Source organism: Bufo gargarizans, chromosome 8 (assembly GCF_014858855.1).
Source record: "Bufo gargarizans isolate SCDJY-AF-19 chromosome 8, ASM1485885v1, whole genome shotgun sequence".
In the NCBI taxonomy this organism is placed as follows: Eukaryota; Metazoa; Chordata; class Amphibia; order Anura; family Bufonidae; genus Bufo; species Bufo gargarizans.
Genome location: NC_058087.1, coordinates 65,889,067 through 65,909,224, shown reverse-complemented (window position 1 = coordinate 65,909,224; position 20,158 = coordinate 65,889,067). Strand labels below are relative to the sequence as shown.

Below are 20,158 nucleotides of genomic sequence, written 5' to 3'. Positions count from 1 at the left end.
CACAGACCCATTGAAGTCAACGGGTCCGCACAGTGATGCGGTGTGCACATGGCTCATCCGTGTTTGGAGGATCTGCGGTTTGCAAATCAAGCCATGTGAATGCACTCTAAAACTGATTCAGGCTAGGAGCACAAGGCATTCTCTTACAAATGAATGGACTTGACAATAGTTTTTTTTTTTTACGATTTAGAACAGTGGCGTAGGGTGGGTTGCCAGCACCCGGGGCAAGCCAAGTATTACGCCCCTCCCCAACCTGTGGCCACACCCCCTTTTTTTTTTAACAGATAATGCAGTAGATATCACTTGCAGCCCTATGTAACACCACAGATAACACGGTAAGAACTCTCTGAGTACAGATAATGTAGTAGATTAGTGTGAGGCCCCAGAATTCAGAACACGCACAGTGTGACCTGAAGTCTGGGGCCAGGATGCGGCAGGGTGGGCCAAATTCTATATCCACCCTCCCATCACTACAGAACATACAGGGTAATACAGCGGCCCATACCTCTTACATCCATTGATGTCTCCTTTGATGTAGATGTTCTCTTTCCTCATCTTCTCCTTTCAGACCTTCAGACCAGACCACCATTTTTCAGACATTTCTCGTCACTGCAGTTTGACAAAAAAAAAATCTTAGTTTACTACTTTTCCATCATCCTCCCATCCTCTGTACAAATCATCCTACCTCCCCCAATACGGTGCCGCTGTGCTCCCCAATACTATACTGCAGAAACAGATAAACCCCCTGATAATACTAGTACCACACAGATAATGCCCCCTTCAATAATTATTGGCACACAGTGCCATAAAATAACTGCGCCCAGCAAATAGTGCCCCTGATACTAATAGTGTAAACATAACGGCCCCCAAAAATAATTGTGGTAACCAGATACTGTGCCAGGGTGCCCCCACAGTAATAGTGCTCCCAAAAGTCCCACCAATAGTAATAATTCTCTGCTAGAGCACACATGGTAGTAATAGTGCTCCTACAGTGCCCCTAACATGTCCCCACTGTGCCCCAGTAACAATGATCCCATAGTGCCTATACTAGTAATCATGTTTCCCATAGACCCCCAGTAGACCCCCAGTAGTAATAAAGCCCACCATAATGCCCCCTTATAATGTTTGCCAGTGCAAAAAATACCCCCAGTTGAGCTGATGCCCTCATAGTGCTCCCATAATAAACCGGTATAAAATACCCCTATATAGTGCCCCCAGTAAATGCCCCCATAGTGCTCATCTTCCCCCTTCCTCCTAGTGCCCCCATAATATACCAGTATAAAATGCCCCATATATAGTGCCCCAGTAGATGCCCTCAGTCTCCCCATAATTTGCAAGTATAAAATACCCCTTCTTAGTGCCCCCTGTAGATGACCCCATAGCACTCCTCTCCCCCCTTTCCCATGGTACCCACCATAATGTGTCCCAGTATAAAATGCCCCTATACAGAGCCCCCCCATATAAAATACTACTTATTTGTGGCCTCAGTAGATGCCCCCATAGTGCGCCTTTCCCTTCTTCCCCCAAAGTGCCCCCCATATAAAATACCCCTTATTTGTGGCCTCAGTAGATGCCCCCATAGTGCCCCCTAATAATGTGCCAGTAAGAAGTGCCCCCATAGATGCCCCAACCAATTATGTTCCAGTAAGAAGTGCCCCCCATAGATGCCCCCCAATCATGTGCCAGTAAGAAGTACACCCCATAGATGCCCCCCAATCATGTGCAAGTAACAAGTGCCCCCACAGCGCTCCTCTCCTCTATTGTACCATATTAAAAAAATAAACTCACATACTTGCCTCCATCAGGCTGGCAGCGATGCAGGCCTCTTCCGGCCTGTCTCCTGCGCTGTACGACTCAGGCGGCACGATGACATCATCGCGCAACCTGCAGCAGCTTCTGTTAGGCTGCAGGCCTAGACGCCTCTCCCCTGCCCCACAGCATCCATCGGTGTCGCTGTTCTGAGGATGGCGATACAGATGACTATAGAGATGAGCGCTTCTCATCTCCCTGTGCCCTGCCGCCTCCCCCCACTTGCCACCAGGGCCGCGCCGCCTGAGACGATCGCCTTACCTCACCTAATTTGCGGTGCGGCCCTGCTGGCGCCCCCTGCAATTTTGTGCCCGGGGCAATGCCCCCCCGGCACCCCCCACGCCACTGAAGCCTAATGAAGTGTAGGGATGTAGTTATACAATGTTGATCATGTTTGCTTAATATTATGTATCATCATAACTAATTGTATCTTTCATTATTCTTACTTTTTTTTTTCTTTTAAAGGCTTTAGCAATGACAAACCAGATTTTGGTAGAACGTTCCGTTGTGGGTTGGAAGGAGATTGAGTATGAGGTGGTGAGAGATGCAGCAGACAACTGTGTCACCGTCTGCAACATGGAAAATGTGGATGCTATGGGAGTTCACACAGGTAACAGCAATGTCATATGATACTGGATAAGGGGCTTTTTGTGGTAAAAAACAACATATAACATATGCCATAAAGGGGTGCCTACATGACATTGGACTAAGCATTGTAAATTATACCAGAATATCAGACATGATTGTACTTATAAACTGTATTTAAAAGGGTATGTATTTCACCTTACAGTTTGTAGCTCCAGCTGAATCCTCTGAATGGCCACTTTCATACGGTCAGTATTTGGTCAGTGTTTTGCATCAGTATTTGTATTCCAAAACCAAAAACGGAACCTACAGAGAAGATGTATAATGGAAAGACTGGTGCCTCTTCTGTGTTTTGGGCCTACTACTGGTTTTGGCTTATATATACTGTACTGATTAAAAATACTGACCAAATACTGCCGATGTAAAAGTGGCCTATAGCAGAGCACCAAAATACTACATACTAGTACTACACTACACTAGAGCGCCCCTACTTAATGCCTGTATGGGTGGAGATTTATTTTTGTACCTAATGAACTGTCTATATTATGTTGGATAGCTGCCTCATTTCTGTTAAAGGGGTAGGTCATCAATACTTAAAGAGGACCTTTCACCAATTATGACACTGTGAATTAAGAATACAGACATGTAGAGCGGCGCCCGGGGATCTCACTGCACTTACTATTATCCCCGGGCGCCGCTCTGTTCTCCTGCTATGCCCTCCGATATCTTCGCTCAGTAAGTTATAGTAGGCGGTGATTTCAGTCACTAAGTTATGGTAGGCGGAGTCTGCCCTTGTTCTGCTCTAGCACTGGCCAATCGCAGCACAGAGCTCACAGCCTGGGAGGTTATTTTCTCCCAGGCTGTGAGCTCTGCGATGCGATTGGCCAGCGCTACAGAAGAACAAGGGAAGACTCCGCCTACCATAACTTTGTGACTGGAGATACCGGAGGGCATATCGGGAGAACGGAGCGGGGATAATAGTAAGTGCAGTGAGATCCCCGGGCGCCGCTCTCCATGTCTGTATTCTTAGTTCACAGTGTCATAATCGGTGAAAGGTCCTCTTTAATTGGTGGGGGTCTGACACCCACTGATGAGCTGCTTGAAGAGGCTGTGGTGCTCCTGTGAGCTTACCAAGCACCGCACCATTCATTGTTTAGTGGCTGTGCTTGGTATTGCAGCTTTGCCCCACTAATTTGAACTGGACTGAGCTGTGCCTAGGCCAAGTGACCGATAAATGTGACATTACTGTTCTAAAAAGAGGCTGTGGTGCTTCGGTCAGCTGATTGGTGGAGTCAGACCCCCACAGATCAGATACTGATGACCTATCCTGAGGATAACTCATCAATATTAAACAGCTAGACAATCCGTTTAAACTATAGTTCCATTTCCACAGTAATATTTAGGTCACACAATATGAATAATGTTATTACAAGTTTTAGGAAATTACTGACTCTTTCACTAACAGAATTCTTTGTCGCTCAACAGGGGACTCAATTGTTGTAGCTCCTTGTCAGACCCTGTCCAATGAAGAGTGTCAGATGTTGAGGGCCTGTTCTATCAAAGTTGTACGGCACTTGGGCATAGTTGGTGAATGCAATATCCAATTTGCTTTGCATCCCACTTCACTGGAGTATGTCATCATTGAAGTTAACGCCCGACTCTCCCGTAGCTCTGCTTTAGCTTCTAAAGCCACTGGGTAAGATTTGATAGGAACATAAATATATAAATGCAAGTAGGACAATCTCTCAAACTAGGAGGATGTTGAAACCCATTCTTTATAGGTACCCGTTGGCCTTCATCGCCGCAAAAATTGCCTTGGGCATACCCCTGCCTGAGATTAGGAATGTTGTCTCCGGAAAAACCACAGCATGCTTTGAGCCCAGTCTGGACTACATGGTGACAAAGATACCCCGCTTCGATTTGGATCGCTTCCATGGTGCCTCAGGATTGATTGGCAGCTCTATGAAGAGTGTTGGAGAGGTTAGTCTAATAGTATTAGGAATTCACATTTTCTCCATCATATGATGTCTTTTTCTATCAATCAAATTCTGTCTGGAAGGGATAAGATTTATAGTAAACTCTTACATTTTTGGCTTATACTTATAAGGAGTCTGTAAGCTGTTTTGACCCCTCAAAACTACTGACACCACTCTACCATGACCACAAGTGACCAGGAGGATGTCCCTTTATGATAACTGCCTTGGGTACTCTGCACTTGGTCCTTTCCCTGTACTCTGAGTGACGGCCAGAGTAATCACTCAGAGCTGAGTGGAGGGTTCATTTAAACATATTGGCAAAGTCATATATTACCTTTGTCTCCTTATATCTTTCACATATTATGTGATATTTTTTAGGTCATGGCTATTGGTCGCACATTTGAAGAAAGCTTCCAAAAGGCACTGCGAATGTGTCATCCATCTGTAGATGGCTTCTCCTCAAATCTTCCAATGAACAAAGCATGGGCAGCAGATGTCAACTTAAGGAAAGAGATGGCTGAACCCACCAGCACCCGTATGTACAGCATGGCCAAGGTGATAAGAAATAATATATTCAGGGGAACTAAGATCTAATGATAATAGAACTGTTACTAATATGGATATTGAAGCCTAACATTAATATCATTTATATTAGGCTCTGGAATCAGGAATTCCTATAGATGAAATCTACAAACTTACAGCCATTGACAAGTGGTTCCTGTACAAGATGCAAGGTATTCTGAACATGGAGAAGACCCTGAGAAACAGCAAGAGGTAGGATCAATGCATCATTTTGTGGTGTGTTCAGCAAGTAAGATATTGCTTCTTAAGCCCCAAAAAATGTGTATATTGATGCTTGAAACAGATGATAAAGAACTAGAAAATGTGATTGAAAGCAAGGCTAGACCAGGCTAGAAGTAAGGCACACCTCCAACATCCTAATCATGTTAAAATACGTTTTTATTCCATTGGGTACAATAAGCAGATGCAGGAACAGGTGGCAGGGCCTTTAGAATTGGTGGTAGTAGACAAAACCGCCTGCGCTGATTTACTGCAAAAGCACAAATAATTTACTTAACCTCATCAGCGCTTGGCAGACAGGAAGATTAATACTGGCCGGTGTGATAAAAACGAGATAAGCAGGCAGCGCAGCCAACGAGCCGTGGAAGTTGTTGGATGCCCAGTATTGTGGGTACCATCTTCATACATTTCATTACATGAAAGGTATTGTGCTATAGACAAAGGCAGCATCTGCTTTCCAGAGATCAGATATAGATAATGCGGACTCGAGTCCAATAAAAGAATGTTTTTTAGGCAAGTGATTACAGTGTTGCTGCGAGCTATTTCTAGCTGTTATTGGGAATGTTTCTGTAACATTTCTCTACCGCTGTGTGTTACAATGTGTCAATGGAAAGGGCAACAGAAATGAGAATACAAACAAATCATAAAGTGAGCCATCCATCTCATATACTCATATACTATTCTACATTGCTGCGCAATCTAAAGGTGGATTCCAGAATGGAGGGTCTCATAATCGTAACCTATTGTGCAGCTCCTATGTTGGCATCAGGGACCTTTGCAGAAGAACATGATGGCATTTTAGGTATTCAAATAAAAGAGATAAAAGAATCCCACGGCGCAAAATCACCCAAAGGTTGGAGTAATATCGATGCTTGTTTATTCTGGTAAAATAGTACAACGCGTTTCGGGGTTTAACCCCTTCCTCAGGTACAAAATGTCTTTGTACCTGAGGAAGGGGTTAAACCCCGAAACGCGTTGTACTATTTTACCAGAATAAACAAGCATCGATATTACTCCAACCTTTGGGTGATTTTGCGCCGTGGGATTCTTTTATCTCTTTTATTTGAACCACTGGTCTTCTGCGGGATCCCAGGCATCCCTGAACAGGAGCATCCATCCCGGGCTGCACATCATCCGTTGCAAGGAGTCTATGGGAAATCGTTCTATGTCCTCATTAGAGTTGTGCCTAAATTAGCACAACTCTATCAGGTGAGCCTCCCCAGTGGAGATACCTATTTTATATATTTCCTAACTTTATTACCCTATGGTGCGCCATTCTTTTTTGTTCTCTAGTGGAACGACGCCTGTTTCCCGATATGGCATTTTAGGTATGCCATACGTGGACATTTTTTTATTATATTTATACCATGGGTAAACCATTGGCAACCTGCATGCAATGTGGTTGAATACACACACACACACACACACACACACACTAAATTATTTCTTATCCTGGGGAGGGGGTGGCTAATGGGCCCAGTCCCTGACGGCTAAGACAAGCAGTGACAACCTCCTTGCCCCCAACACATGTAACAGAGCCCTCTAATGACTACGTCAAACCAAAAGTGGAGGCTACCCAGAGTTAAGGTATAATGGAAGGATTTGTGCCTGTTCTGTACCTGCACTTGGTTTTGGCTCACAATCACTGATGAAAATCACTGATCAAACACTGACCAAACACTGAATGTGTGAAAAGTGGCCTAATACTGGTGCATTCTTATGTGTTTTTGTGTCTAGGTCCCACCCCTACCTTACTAAGTCATGTTTCCAAGAAATAGACGATCAGTCCCACTTTAAGCCCTGCAATACAAGTTAACGGCTTAGCAGAGGGAATAATTGAATTTTAATTTGTTTTATAGATATTCTCATAGTCCCCAAATTATGGCCCATGATGCATCGTGGTGGAGAGACATATTCAAACTTCACTGCCATACAAGTGAACCATAGAATTCAGAGTTAAACCCGTAAGCGCTTGCTCAGTAGTGGATTGTCTTTTTTTTATATCAAACCTGAAAAACCAATATGACAGCTTGTACATTGTTCCCCTTTATATCCCTTCAGCTCTGCATTTTTCCCTCCATTTAAGGTGACGATAATTTGTTCATAAATCTGAGGGTGTCTTTTAGTGTCCATATAAAAAGCAGAGGAATAGATAGCAGTAAATCTGTGCGCCTGGCTGTATATTATTCTTAGCGGTTTGCTGACTCCCTTTGACCTTCCACAGTTTACGAGATTTTGCTGAGCTTCTCTTGTTGCATTTGCTATGATCATGAGCACTTGACTGTTTCACTTTTTATTAGGCCACAAGGGGGCATTACAGGCTCAGATACCAGCAGGCAATAGAACATTTATATTTGGAGAGCATTGGACTTTATTTTGTAGATGCTAATCAATTACCTGGGTGTATACAATTATTTAAAATGTCTTCTGTACAGTAGACATGGCTATAGATTGAATACAGTGAAAATGATATTCCATACTATACTTCAAAGTCAAAATCATTTTAGTTTTCATAAAGACCATCCAGATTTCTTGTACTTGAAAATCACAGTATGCTTGAAGGCATATGAAGCTGCCAGAACTAACAGTGTGTAGATCATGAAATTCACTTGTTGACCCAACACCAGAATGAAGAAAAAAACTCACTTTGTGACCTTGGAGTGAGAATTGATATCAGACCAGGGTGGTTCTTACAGAAACTAATTTACAAATCAGTGAGTACCAGGCTCCGAGTGAGAATGGCTTGTTAATGTGAGGAGTCACAGGATCATTAGACAATTTAATGTGAATGGTGCTTCTCGACTGGCTCCGAACAGCAGAGGGGAAAGAGGAATTGGTCATGTTGAATTACAAGATCCTTGATCTTTTGTTCCTGTGGTAGATAAGCTGTCAGGCAGTGACTTACTTCCCTATCCTCATGGGCGGAATGGCCACATACCCTACAGGGAAACCTCCTGGTGGGCCAATGGCCAAGGGGCCGACTGAGCCCTCCTTTTGGCCACTAGCCAAGTAAGTACTGATCTATCGCTCCTAGAACTGGGAACGTCAAGTACTTATGTACCTTGCTGGCGGCTACAGATGCCCTCCTGACTTTTAAATTAAACTGTATTGCCATATTGAGGCAACTGGAGTAGAAAAACAGAACATGGCCACCACAGTGGGGCATCTTCTAGAGAGGTATTTTGTACTATTGGAGCATTAGTTTGTGGTGCACTCTGTTATTTGGTTCTGCAGGGGTGGTATTTCGTGCCGCAAAATGGTATTTCTAGCTCCGCCTACTTGTATTAGCCTCAATACAACATGGGGCCATTTTTTATTTTTTCCAGGGCCACTTTAAGTTTCCAGTCTGCCCCTGCCTATCCTCAATAAAAATAAAACGTGCACACTCAGCCAATCCTGCATGTATATGGTGAAGTTGGGGGGAGAAAGTTGTTGGTCAACCAGCGGTTGGTCTACTCATGTATATGACTATATCCAAATAGGTTTCAAGTTCACCAGATAAGATTGAGGTGTGCTAACTTGTGCTGGGTTCCTCGTAGATCCACTATAGATCTATACACCATATTGGGGTCAAAATGTACTGTAAACTACATGAGACCATATATGCCGTGGATCCATCAAAAAATGAGACATTTTGCAAACTTTTATTCCCAGAGTGTACACTTTCTTGATACGTTGATACAAGCTGATTATAGTTGCATTAAGGGTCCTATGGAAGGGCAAAAGTGCACCCTGTGATCAGGTTATTGTTGAGGGACCCTTCCAACAAACCAGCATTGTCCAAAGTGGACAATGTCTTGGAACAGAGAACATCTTTCATCTGTTCTCTAAAAAGAAACATGAGGCACAATATGACTGAATGCTCATTAGATTTGATCAACAGATCGGTCATACCACCACTACATGGAATCAATATATATGCAGCAGAACTACATTTTCCGTTTTTTTGTTGATCTACCCCAGTCATATTTCTCATGGATTTTTACAGACTAGTCATCAAAAATAAATCATCTTTTAAATGTGTAAAATAAATGAACTATTACTCCTGTTACACAAACCAGACCACCTATATCATGATGATGATCTCTGATCAAATGTTTTCCATTAATGGCATAGCCATTTGCAAACTGTAATTGAGCACAAATTGTGTAGTCTAAACCCAGTCCGCACACGTTCCACAATATCAAAGTTTATTTCTTGAAGCTTGCAGAGACGTATCTGCATAAGATGCATAATTGATATATTTCAGAGTATTTAAGGCTGGGCATAAAATGTCTTTAGTGATGTTTGTTTAAAGCTGAAAGACGTCTCAGTTGGATGTTTCCGGGCGTACATTGTACCATGGCCTGTGTACCCTTTTTGGATGATTAGCCTTGTCACAAATCCAGGCGATGAAAAGGACAAGGAGGCGTGAGGGACACTGAATTGCGTCTGGGTCATTGGGATGCGGCACGCGTGCGCCCAGTGCCTCCCTGCGCTCCCTCAGCTCCTTCTGACAGGTGAAAACTTACTCATTAAGAGGAATTTTATTCATCCTTTTATCATGTATTATTGAACACGGCATGCAAGGAGTGCAGGAACTTTCAAAGAAGAGCAGGGCGAAATCTAAAGCAAACATCAAGCATGCCTGTAATAAATTAATAAAAGCTGCCTTGCTTGTAAAATAGTGAAACTATCCATTATATATGGTATATGATATTCAATTTAATAATACAATATTCACGTCATATTTACATTATGAGTAATCTATACAGTGGTTGTTGTAGTTGTCCAGGTTTGGGACATTTTTGTGAAAAAATCTGCTCCCCTGCTTTCCACCGCTCTATTCCAGCTCCCTGGCCCCCATTACTGGTCTACTGGTCCCCATCCTATAAACTTCCAGAAAGATGGAGTCACATGTGCCGCTGCAGCCAATGACTGGCCTTAGCGAGGATGTATCCCAAAGCTGGACATCCCCTTTTAAGGCCATTGAGGGGTACACTGTTCTTGATTGTATTGATTATAGTCTGAAGGCTTGATTTATGTTTTGCTGTAGTGAATCTGTACCAGAAGAGACATTGCGTCGTGCCAAGCAAATTGGATTCTCCGATCGGTACATTGGGAAGTGTCTGGGGCTGACGGAATCTCAAACCAGAGAGCTGAGGCAGAAAAAGAACGTCAATCCATGGGTCAAGCAGGTATGTACACTTCCCATTACAATTCTCAGGTATGTAACGATAACGCTAATGAAGAATAAAGATAATAAATAAATATAAAATATAATATATAATGTTTAAAAAATAAATAAAAATAATAAAATAAATAAAATAATAAATAAAAAATGAAAATAAAAAAAGCGAATAAAGAAAGATAAAATACACACATCAATGTTGCAGCTGATAGCAGTTAAACTGGCAGACATTATGGAATAGTTGTCCTGAAAAAATAATTGATCATTAATCCCTATCCTCTTAATATAAATTTCAGGGTTATATAGTTGGAATATATAATTGGTATATATATGAGAAAATATACTTGGAAGAATATCTCTAACCTTCCTGCATGCATGGTATTATTTCAAGTGTGCAAACTGGAAGTGAACCAAATGGTGTCCATAGTAGTCACGTGACAATATATATTAATTTGTTCCCCACACCTTTTGCATTATGTCGTCAGCACAATCCCCGTTTACATAGGGAAATGTACCGCTGGCCAGTGAGCAATTTTATTCTCGCATAAGTGATCCGTTCAGCTGACAAAACAAGCACTGGCTCATTTGTTTGCTCACTGCCTGGGCATTTACATGGGATAATTGGCTCAATCATCTGTTGCTTGAAAAATGTCCCTAAAGGTGGCTTTACACCAAACAAGTGCCAATGGAGAGAGGAGAAAACAATCAGCTTCCCTACACTGAGAACAGATGATTCAGCGTGTTGAAATCCAACATGACCAATAGTTTTTTAGGAGTCGACACACCACCATACACATCAGATGCTTAGCTGTTCCTATTGGAATAGGCAGATTTGGCCAGCGTTTATCAAATTTTTATTTAATTTTTATTTAATTACGCACTTATAGAGCGCTGCTATATTCCGCAGCCCTTTACAGACATTAGGATCAAGCTATCCTCAACGGGACTCACAATCTAAGTTCCCTACCAGTATGATCTAATGTATATGAGCACCAGCATTACAAAACAAAAAAGAAACAAAAAGAACTAACAAAAAAAAACTGAAATATGTAAATACAGTAAAACAAATTGATGGGGGTCTGCACACCGTGGATGCTTCAAATATGACTGTCCACCATGGAACTTGCTGTCATTTTAGTCATACAGCCGCATAGATTTGATGACAAGCAATACGGGGTGCGGATAAGGAATAAGGGTCTCTAAATTTAAAAATAAATCCTCAGAAAGATAGTTCTCTGCCTCAATTATACATACAGGTAGGATACTTTGCATAGAGACAAGCCATGGTAGGACTATGAGGCTAAGGGTAAGGGAGATCAGGTGTGGCATGACCACCAGCAACTGCCAGGAGTGAAGGGCCAAAAGCTGTCAACCACCCCTAGGAGCCCGCCTTCTCTCTTCTTCCCCCTTATGTGTGTTCAGGGGTCATTTAACACAAGCAATCATCTCTCTTTGGAATTGTACATTTTGTAACTCCAGTACTCAAGTACTCCAAAATTGAAAGATACAGTACAGTGATCCCTCAAGATACAATGGCCTCAGGATTCAATATTTGCAACATAAAATGGTATTTTCTGACCCATCGTAAGTTGAAACCAGACTCAACATACAATGCCTCAGACTCAGATCCAACCAATTAAGGCCACTTCTCTAGTAAAATAGCTGTATTAGTTACTAGTTAGCAGCTATTCCTGACAGTTATATGTAAGGCCTTGCTTTATCTGTCTTAGTTATCTGCTTATTTTTCTTAAATCTTTATTTTCTGTTATCTTGGATGACATTTGGGGCTTTGGAACTGATTACTCAACTTACAATGGTTTCAACATACAAGGGTCCTCCTGGAACCAATTAATATTGTATCTTTAGGGACCACTGTACCAGCAAAACAATTGCAAACAATTAATATGTTTATACAGCCTTATTGCGGTACATCAAAAGTCCCATGGCAGGACTACGGGTCATCTGCCATGATGGATGTTGAGGACGTTAGCAAAAACACACAATAACAAATGTCTTACATTACAACCCCGTGAAGACAGATGACATTAACACAACATTTACACACTGGAATTGAATAGGAAAAATTGGATGTGGTCTAGAATTTCAAAGATCTCCAAGCCTATATTAAAATGTAAGGGGGGAAGATTTCAGCATAAAACAGGAGCCATGACACCACAGTCATACTTTGAAGCTTCTGCTCGTCGCATCAGGAAAAAAATGCAAGGATTTCTTACACGTTATTTTTTTTATGTACTATAATCAATACAGCTTCTTGACAGTAGTAAAACAGAAGGCTTCAGAAACTGAGCAATTAATCTGAAAGGCCAGCTGTGTCCTTTATTTTCTAAGTATTAGCATTCCTGAAATGTATACAATACACCGAGTTTAAAGGATCAAATAGCTTAAAGAGGTTGTGCTATCAACTACTTTAAGTGTATTTTCATCAATGACTCTAGCTCTCATTCTATCTTGGATATTTTTTTTAATTGACCTAATTTACAGTTTTCTCTTACCCCCCATGCTTGAATCCTACTTCCTGGTTTGTCATGGGTCTGCTGTCCTATCACATCTTAGAGCGAGGAGATGTGTACTGACATCAGCAGATCATGTGACACTAATCACACCCCTTGTTCTTACCAGTGACACTTCCTACGTTACAAGGCTTCAATGGAGGACATAACCTACAGCAACTAAATATCTAAGCTGTTGTGCCACAAGGTGCAATAGTATAGCCTACTATAAAATTAGAGTTAGGGCTCTTTCACACTTGCGTTGTTCTTTTCCGGCATAGAGTTCCGACGTCGGGGCTCTATGCCGGAAAATTTCTGAACAGGATTATCCCAATTTATTCTGAATGGAGAGAAATCTGTAACAGATGCATCAGGATGTCTTCAGTTCAGGACCGAAACGTTTTTTGGCCGGAGAAAATACCGCAGCATGCTGCGTTTTTTGCTCCGGCCAAAAATCCTGAACACTTGCCGCAAGGCCGGATCCGGAATTAATGCCCATTGAAAGGCATTGATCCGGATCCGGCCTTAAGCTAAATGTCGTTTGGGCGCATTACCGGATCCGACGTTTAGCTTTTTCTGAATGGTTACCATGGCTGCCAGGACGCTAAAATCCTGTTTGCCATGGTAAAGTGTAGTGGGGAGCGGGGGAGCAGTATACTTACCGTCTGTGCGGCTCCCGGGGCGCTTCAGAGTGACGTCAGGGCGCCCCATGCGCATGGGGTGCTCTGACGTCATTCTGGAGCGCCCCGGGAGCCGCACGGGCAGTAAGTATACCGCTCCCCCGCTTCCCACTACTACTATGGCAACCAGGACTTTAATAGCGTCCTGGCTGCCATAGTAACACTAAACGCATTTTGAAGACTGATCCGTCTTCAAATGCTTTCAGTTCACTTGCGGTGTTACGGATCCGGCGGGCACTTCCGGCAAATGGAGTACACGACGGATCCGGACAACGCAAGTGTGAAAGAGACCTAAGGCAGTTTTTATAAGTGCTAGTATTTGGGGAAAGTGGTATAACATCTGTTGGGCGAGATAAATTTACATTAGTGACACAACCCTTTAAGGGTAACAGTTTAGAAGAAAGGACTCATTGACTTCTATGAGAGAGTTTTTTAGGTATTCCCTGTGAACTGTGCAGAAATCACTGTGCAGGGAGGGGTAGTAGATAAGCTGTGACCATCACCTATTTTGAATTGGGAGATGCCTGACACCACAGCATTCAACAGAGAGAACAAGGCTTTCTGTTTAACTCTGTAAGACTTGAGAAATTAGTTGTTTCCTCAGAAATGCATTGTCACCATAAGAGATCCCAATAAAGAAGTTGCACCTACTTCTGATCTGGTTGTGTTTTGCGCCACATAATGTCTCTGGTGACTTGATGTAGACTCCAGTTTCAGTCGAGTTCACCTATCAACTATTGTGAATGGTGGATCCTGTGTTATCTTTCCATCCTAATCCTGCCTGTGATGATAATGAGATGACTGCTGAAAAGTGATCTCTATAGAACAGGAAGTGTAAGTCTATTATCACAGTACATCATCCGGTCACAGCTACCACGTCCACATCATACAGAGTAAACTTTATAAATCTAGAACTTAGTCTACCTTCTAGGATTCTTTTATTGTTTGAACCAATAGCACAAACAGAGACTTCTTACTGGCCTGCATGATATTACTATTAAAATCTTGAGATTTTTATATCATCTGACAGATTAACCTGCTTTTTGTCAGGCAATTTCATTTTCCATTTTCATCATTCCTTTATTTCACCCACAAAGCAATTTCTACACTGCTCTTTGAGAGCTCCCATTGAAACGGCGGCGTTCCGCTGAAGTGGCAATTAAACAGTATATAAAAACCTGTAATCACGAAACATCAGGAGCTGACCTGGTTTAAACGTGCCGCATCTGGATAGGAAAAACTAGCCTCGCAGCCATCTCCCGAGGTGCTAACATTGTTTTATGGGCTAATACTTTATTTTAAGTGCCCCATCATTACCAACGTAATTCTGCATTCATGGCAAGCTCCTCTATTTTAATGAAGTTACTTTGTATGCGCCGTCGTAACACGGATGCATTTGTACGCTTGATCCTGTCATTTGCCATGAGGTAATAGAATCCTGGTTTCAGCTAATTAATGCGGCACTCTTTCATTGCTGGATGGTTAGCCACAGGCAAGGCAGTGTAATCTATGGCCCTTCACTATGCTCATATTATATGGCTTCTCTTTATTTCATGTGTTAGAATAGCACTGCTTTCACCATTAATAAGCTATGCATACGGTTTATGTTTAATGGGACATTATTATTATTATTTAGAATTATCATTATTTATATAGTGCTCACATATTCCATAGCTGGCCTTTACAATACCATATTAAAAACTTACATAATTTTACCAAATGAACATATAACTTACAGCCCCACATTGTTATATAAACTCCAAAATGTTTCTATTAAAATCATTGTGACATTATTGTGGCTACTCCACCGTCTATCCATGTTGTAAATGCATTTTATGCCACCCCAGTCATAGCTCTTCCTTATTAAATAGGCATAATAAAATAGAATTTGTGTTCAAGGCTTTGCAGAATTGTAAAATTAGCACCAAGGAGAGGTTGATATAAATGTCACATAAACTGGGGGTTTACCTGGCATTTATACAGCACATTGGTGTATTCTACATCTAAAAGATTGTTCCAAGGGAATGTTGCAAGCAAGGGGTATATAGGATTTCCCATTTACAAAGTGTGCCAAGGCATTATTCATTTTTGAGACCCTGTTGCCTTTTCATCTTCCTTTCCTGTGTGGTGTTTTTGGCCCCACTGGCTTCAAAAAGTCTCAAATGCAACACAAATGCATGTGCACCAGCCCGCTGAGGAATGCTTGCAGGATGGGAGTGGTGGTTGTGACCTTGAAGGTAGTTGTAGTGCTCACAGATCACAGTAGCAATCTCTCCTTGGGGCTTTGCAGTGACTGCAGGGCACACCCTGGTGTCGTACGCCTGCCTGGTGGTAGTTGGGGTACCCTTGATGTCAGGTGTTGGTTTTGGCAGCAATGATGGAGGTTGTAGTAGTGTAGTAGCATGCAATGAGGTCCTTTAGAAAGAAACGTTTAGATAAACCTTCTGACGTCTTCTTTCTAGAGCACTTTTTGATTAAGTTGCTTCTTTGGTCGTATACTGTCTCAGGGATGAAGATTCTCTGAGAACGGGCCTAGTTCTGAGGAGTTTGCGCAAATAGGTCCTCACGTAGCACAACTAAACTATTTACTGACTAACCAGGGAGTGGACCCAGGTCCATCTCCTGGCAACTTAAAGGGATTCTGTCACCTCCCCTAAGGCAAAAAACGATTTAAAAGCAGCCATGCAGCACAGCTTACCTGGATTAGGCTGTGCTGTTCAATCTTGAAATCCGTCCAGCAGTTAGTTCAAAAAACGAGTTTGATCAATGAGGAAATGCGTCCTGAAGGTGCCCAGAGGGGCGTTTTTTTCTTCTGAGAGAGCCCAGTCCCGCCCCTTTTTCAGTGCCCAGCCCGCCTTCCTTTTACTTCCTAACCGCCGCCCCCAGCCTGCCACAGCCTCTCCTGCCTCTCCTCCCCCTCCCTCTTGCCGAACGAAGTCTCGCACAGGCGCAGTACCCACTGAGGGCTGCGCCTGTGCGATCATCAGGAGACTGAGGGCGGCAGCTTCATCTTCGTCACTGGGCATGCGCCGAGCCCAGTGACGTCCGATGCTCGCTCTTCCCTGCTGGACGGATTTCAAGATAGAACAGCACAGCCTAATCCAGGTAAGCTGTGCTGCATGGCTGGTTTTAAATCGTTTTTTGCCTTAGGGGAGGTGACAGAATCCCTTTAAGGGGATTAGCCAAAGTGTTAACCCTAAGCTGTCCATAGAGTGCTATTAGGTATACAAATACAGTAAATCACAACATTTCACTTAGCATCATTACACTACAACTATTTACCCTTTGCAGTGAGCCTGTTCTGGGGTACTGCACATGTTTTATACATGTGGGTGCTTGCATTTTTCAATAGGAATTAGTCATGGTTACATTTTTTGCATTTTTTATTTTTCATTGCTGTATTCCAACACTGCACCTAGATGCCCTGTGTGAACTTGGCCTTCATCAGCTGTTTCTGTAACTCCCATAGACTACATGTTACTTTTATAATGCCTTTCGTGGGCAAAAAAAAGTCCTTTAAAGGTGTTGTCCTATCTGGGACATTCATGTCATATTGATAGGATACAAACATCTGATGGGTATGATACGAGTGATTAGAGAACACATTGCTCTTTTCCATTCACTGCTATAGGACTCCTAAAAATATTTGAGCAATTTCGCATGGCTGTTTTAAAGTCCCATAGCAGTGAAAGCCAGCTGTGTATACGCTGCCCCCCTTCATTCAATATCGCAGACAAGTCTCATAGCAATGAATGGAGATTGCCACACTTGCTCTCCATTCACTTCAGGGATAGTTTTACCTATAAGCTGTGCACCCTAGAGCGGAGAGAGTTAAAACAACATGCTAACTAAGATTAACGAGCCCAGCAACTGCTTTCAATTCCTGAGAACAAAGCTTAGCGAACAGTTCAGGGCTATGTCCTTCAGATAGGAACAGGTCTCAGATTTGGGGTCCACACATATTATAGCATAACCTACCGATATTACATAAATGTCCCAGATGGAAATCCTTTTAATGCATTTTTGTGTGTGATAGTTTGTATATAGTCCTGTCTTTCAGTCTTAATTAAAATTGTATCTAATTTCATTCTACAGATTGATACATTGGCTGCTGAATATCCTGCAATAACAAACTACCTCTACCTCACCTACAATGGACAGGTACTAGGGGGGATCTGGTGCTTTGGCTTTCACATCAGTAGACTAATTATTTATGACTGTAATTGTGTAAAATAGAATGAGCCCTAGAATTTTGCTAGGTCTACAAAAAATACTGATGATCCATAGGGAGCCCATTCAAAAGACAGTTAGTCTGGGGCCACTAAGGATTTTTGGGGCAAAATACCCTATTTTTTACCCTTTTTTCCAAATAGACTACTGCCAAAATTGCTCTAATGCTGCTTTCACATCTTCCGTCTACTTTCTGTTCCTCTGCTCCGTTATAGAAGCAGAAGAACGGGAAGGACGGATTTGGCACATAACTGAGATGAACGGAGCCTACGGACCCCATAGACTATAATGGGGCCGTTAGGTTTTCTGTTCAGGGGATCGATTTTGTAGCAGAGACAAAAGTCCTGCATGCACAACTTTTGTGTTCTCTACAAAAAACTTCCCTAAATGGAAACCTAAAGGATCCCATTATAATCTATGGGGTCCGTAGGCTCCTTTTAGCTCAGTTATCTGCCGAATACATCCTTTATAGGAGCAGAAGAACGGTAAGGAGAATGCAGATGTGAAAGCAACCTTACCTGCAAAAGCAACAATGGCAAAGCTCTTTGAGAAATGTTTGATGGTGATATTGAAGGCGTCTTGAACTTTACTTGTGTAAAAAAATGTCCACATGGTTTCCACAAGGATAAGGGTGTCTTCACATGACTGAAAATCTGTTCCATTCACCTGAATGAAGATTGCAGAAATCCTTGTGCTTGCCGCCCCATTCATATGAAAATTTTGCAATAAAATCTGCAACGGGTGAAGGCAGCCTAATAGTCACATGTATACTGTAGGCCTCCATTAAATTTTTTGGTTGACTATTTATAAATGTGATGCAATTATAAGATTTGACAAGACATTTACTGAGCTTTACTGAGTCCCCTTCAATCTTGATTTTTATGATCCATAAATCTTTGCTATGGTTAATGCTTTTACTCATTTCCCCTCCAGGAGCATGACATAAAGTTTGATGACCATGGAATGATGGTTCTAGGCTGTGGCCCGTATCATATAGGTACTGTCTGAGTCCTGTCGTCCTCTCATGTCTATAATAACCAGTTAATAAAAAAATAGAATTTAATACATTGGACTGCAAATGGAGAATGCAGCACTGTGAGACATATGTAAGACTGTGACATTATTAGAAATAACTAATGAAATCAGTTTGCAACAGATTTTACACTTACAGTTGGAAGCTGTCCAAGTATCGCTAGCTGTAAATTAGGAATTTCTGTAATCTGAACAACAACTCTGTTGAACCACAGGAAATAACTCTGTGGACTCTGTTTTATGCCTTGCGGTACTTTTTTTTCCTAAATACTTTGGCAGTACCAAATATATACTGTACAAATTATGTCCCATTGTGTCATAGCAATCCTTAAAGGGGATGGCTCACCTCAGACATTAATCACTTATCGCTAGGATATGCAATCAGTGTTACATAGATGCGGGTCTTACCTCAGGGATCAGGTCCTATCTCCAGAACAGGGGCCCTGAAGTGAAGGAGAAGACACTGCACGAGTGGTGTGCTCTCCATTCATCGCTATGGGAGTTTTGAAAATAGCTGAGCAAGCAAGTCTCATAGCAGTCCCATAGTAATATTTTAATCAAATATTACAAAGCATAGTTAATTATAACACAAAAGAAAAAAGCAAATATGAAGGTAAAAACTAAAGTGTGACTATGCAGTGATACATGTGTATAAAAACATTGCAATCTACTGTACATAAGAGCACTGGTCCTAAAAAAAAGTCCTCAAAAAGAACTTACCTTCAAGTAAAAAAAATATGAAGTAGACATAGGCTTTTTAAAAATTATTATCATACCAACATACACTGTACACACAATATAATACTTCCGGGTCTATGACATAGCTTAGCAATAGGCTGCAATAGAATTACAGCATTTGTCCAGGCAGAACTTCCTCACTTTGTACACAGCTTTAACTTTCTAATATACTTTATTTACATCTGATGTCTGTATCCTAAGATTAAACCTATGATCACCTGGCTCTATCCACTGCCACCCACTGAACTGCTAACATCACATCTATCGTTGAGAACTTTTTACTTCTTGTCCAGGAAGGGACTCTGAGCATATCACTTATTGTATAAATCAGTGGATATATATATATATGTACAAAGTAGGTTTTATGACCCTAAATTAGTTTTGCCTGGACGACACCTTGAAGATCGTAAGGTAAGCCAATCAAGCATTATGCAAAGTCTAGGAGTAAAGAGTTGGAGGAGAGGGATTTGCAGTTAATGGATCAAATAATGTATCTAAACTGGAGAACTGTAGCTTGTCATAAGAATTCAAACTGCTAGAATCAGAGCTGAAGTAGGGAGTCTTAGACTGGGCAATGCCCCCTGGGGAAAAGATATGCAGATTAGCTCTCTTCTAAGAGAAAGAAAG

The 20,158-nt window shown here is 41.9% G+C and overlaps 1 protein-coding gene across 1 annotated transcript in view; it reads left to right on the top strand.

Moving 5' to 3' along the window:
• CPS1 (carbamoyl-phosphate synthase 1) overlaps positions 1 to 20,158 on the top strand; it is an 87,546-nt gene that overhangs the window by 28,903 nt on the left and 38,485 nt on the right. Inside the window, exons 17-24 of the mRNA XM_044305128.1 lie at positions 2,275 to 2,419; positions 3,880 to 4,090; positions 4,176 to 4,374; positions 4,749 to 4,925; positions 5,026 to 5,144; positions 10,207 to 10,348; positions 17,627 to 17,692; positions 18,695 to 18,758. Coding sequence (XP_044161063.1) covers positions 2,275 to 2,419; positions 3,880 to 4,090; positions 4,176 to 4,374; positions 4,749 to 4,925; positions 5,026 to 5,144; positions 10,207 to 10,348; positions 17,627 to 17,692; positions 18,695 to 18,758 — 1,123 coding nt within the window. The remainder of the gene's footprint in view (positions 1 to 2,274; positions 2,420 to 3,879; positions 4,091 to 4,175; positions 4,375 to 4,748; positions 4,926 to 5,025; positions 5,145 to 10,206; positions 10,349 to 17,626; positions 17,693 to 18,694; positions 18,759 to 20,158) is intronic.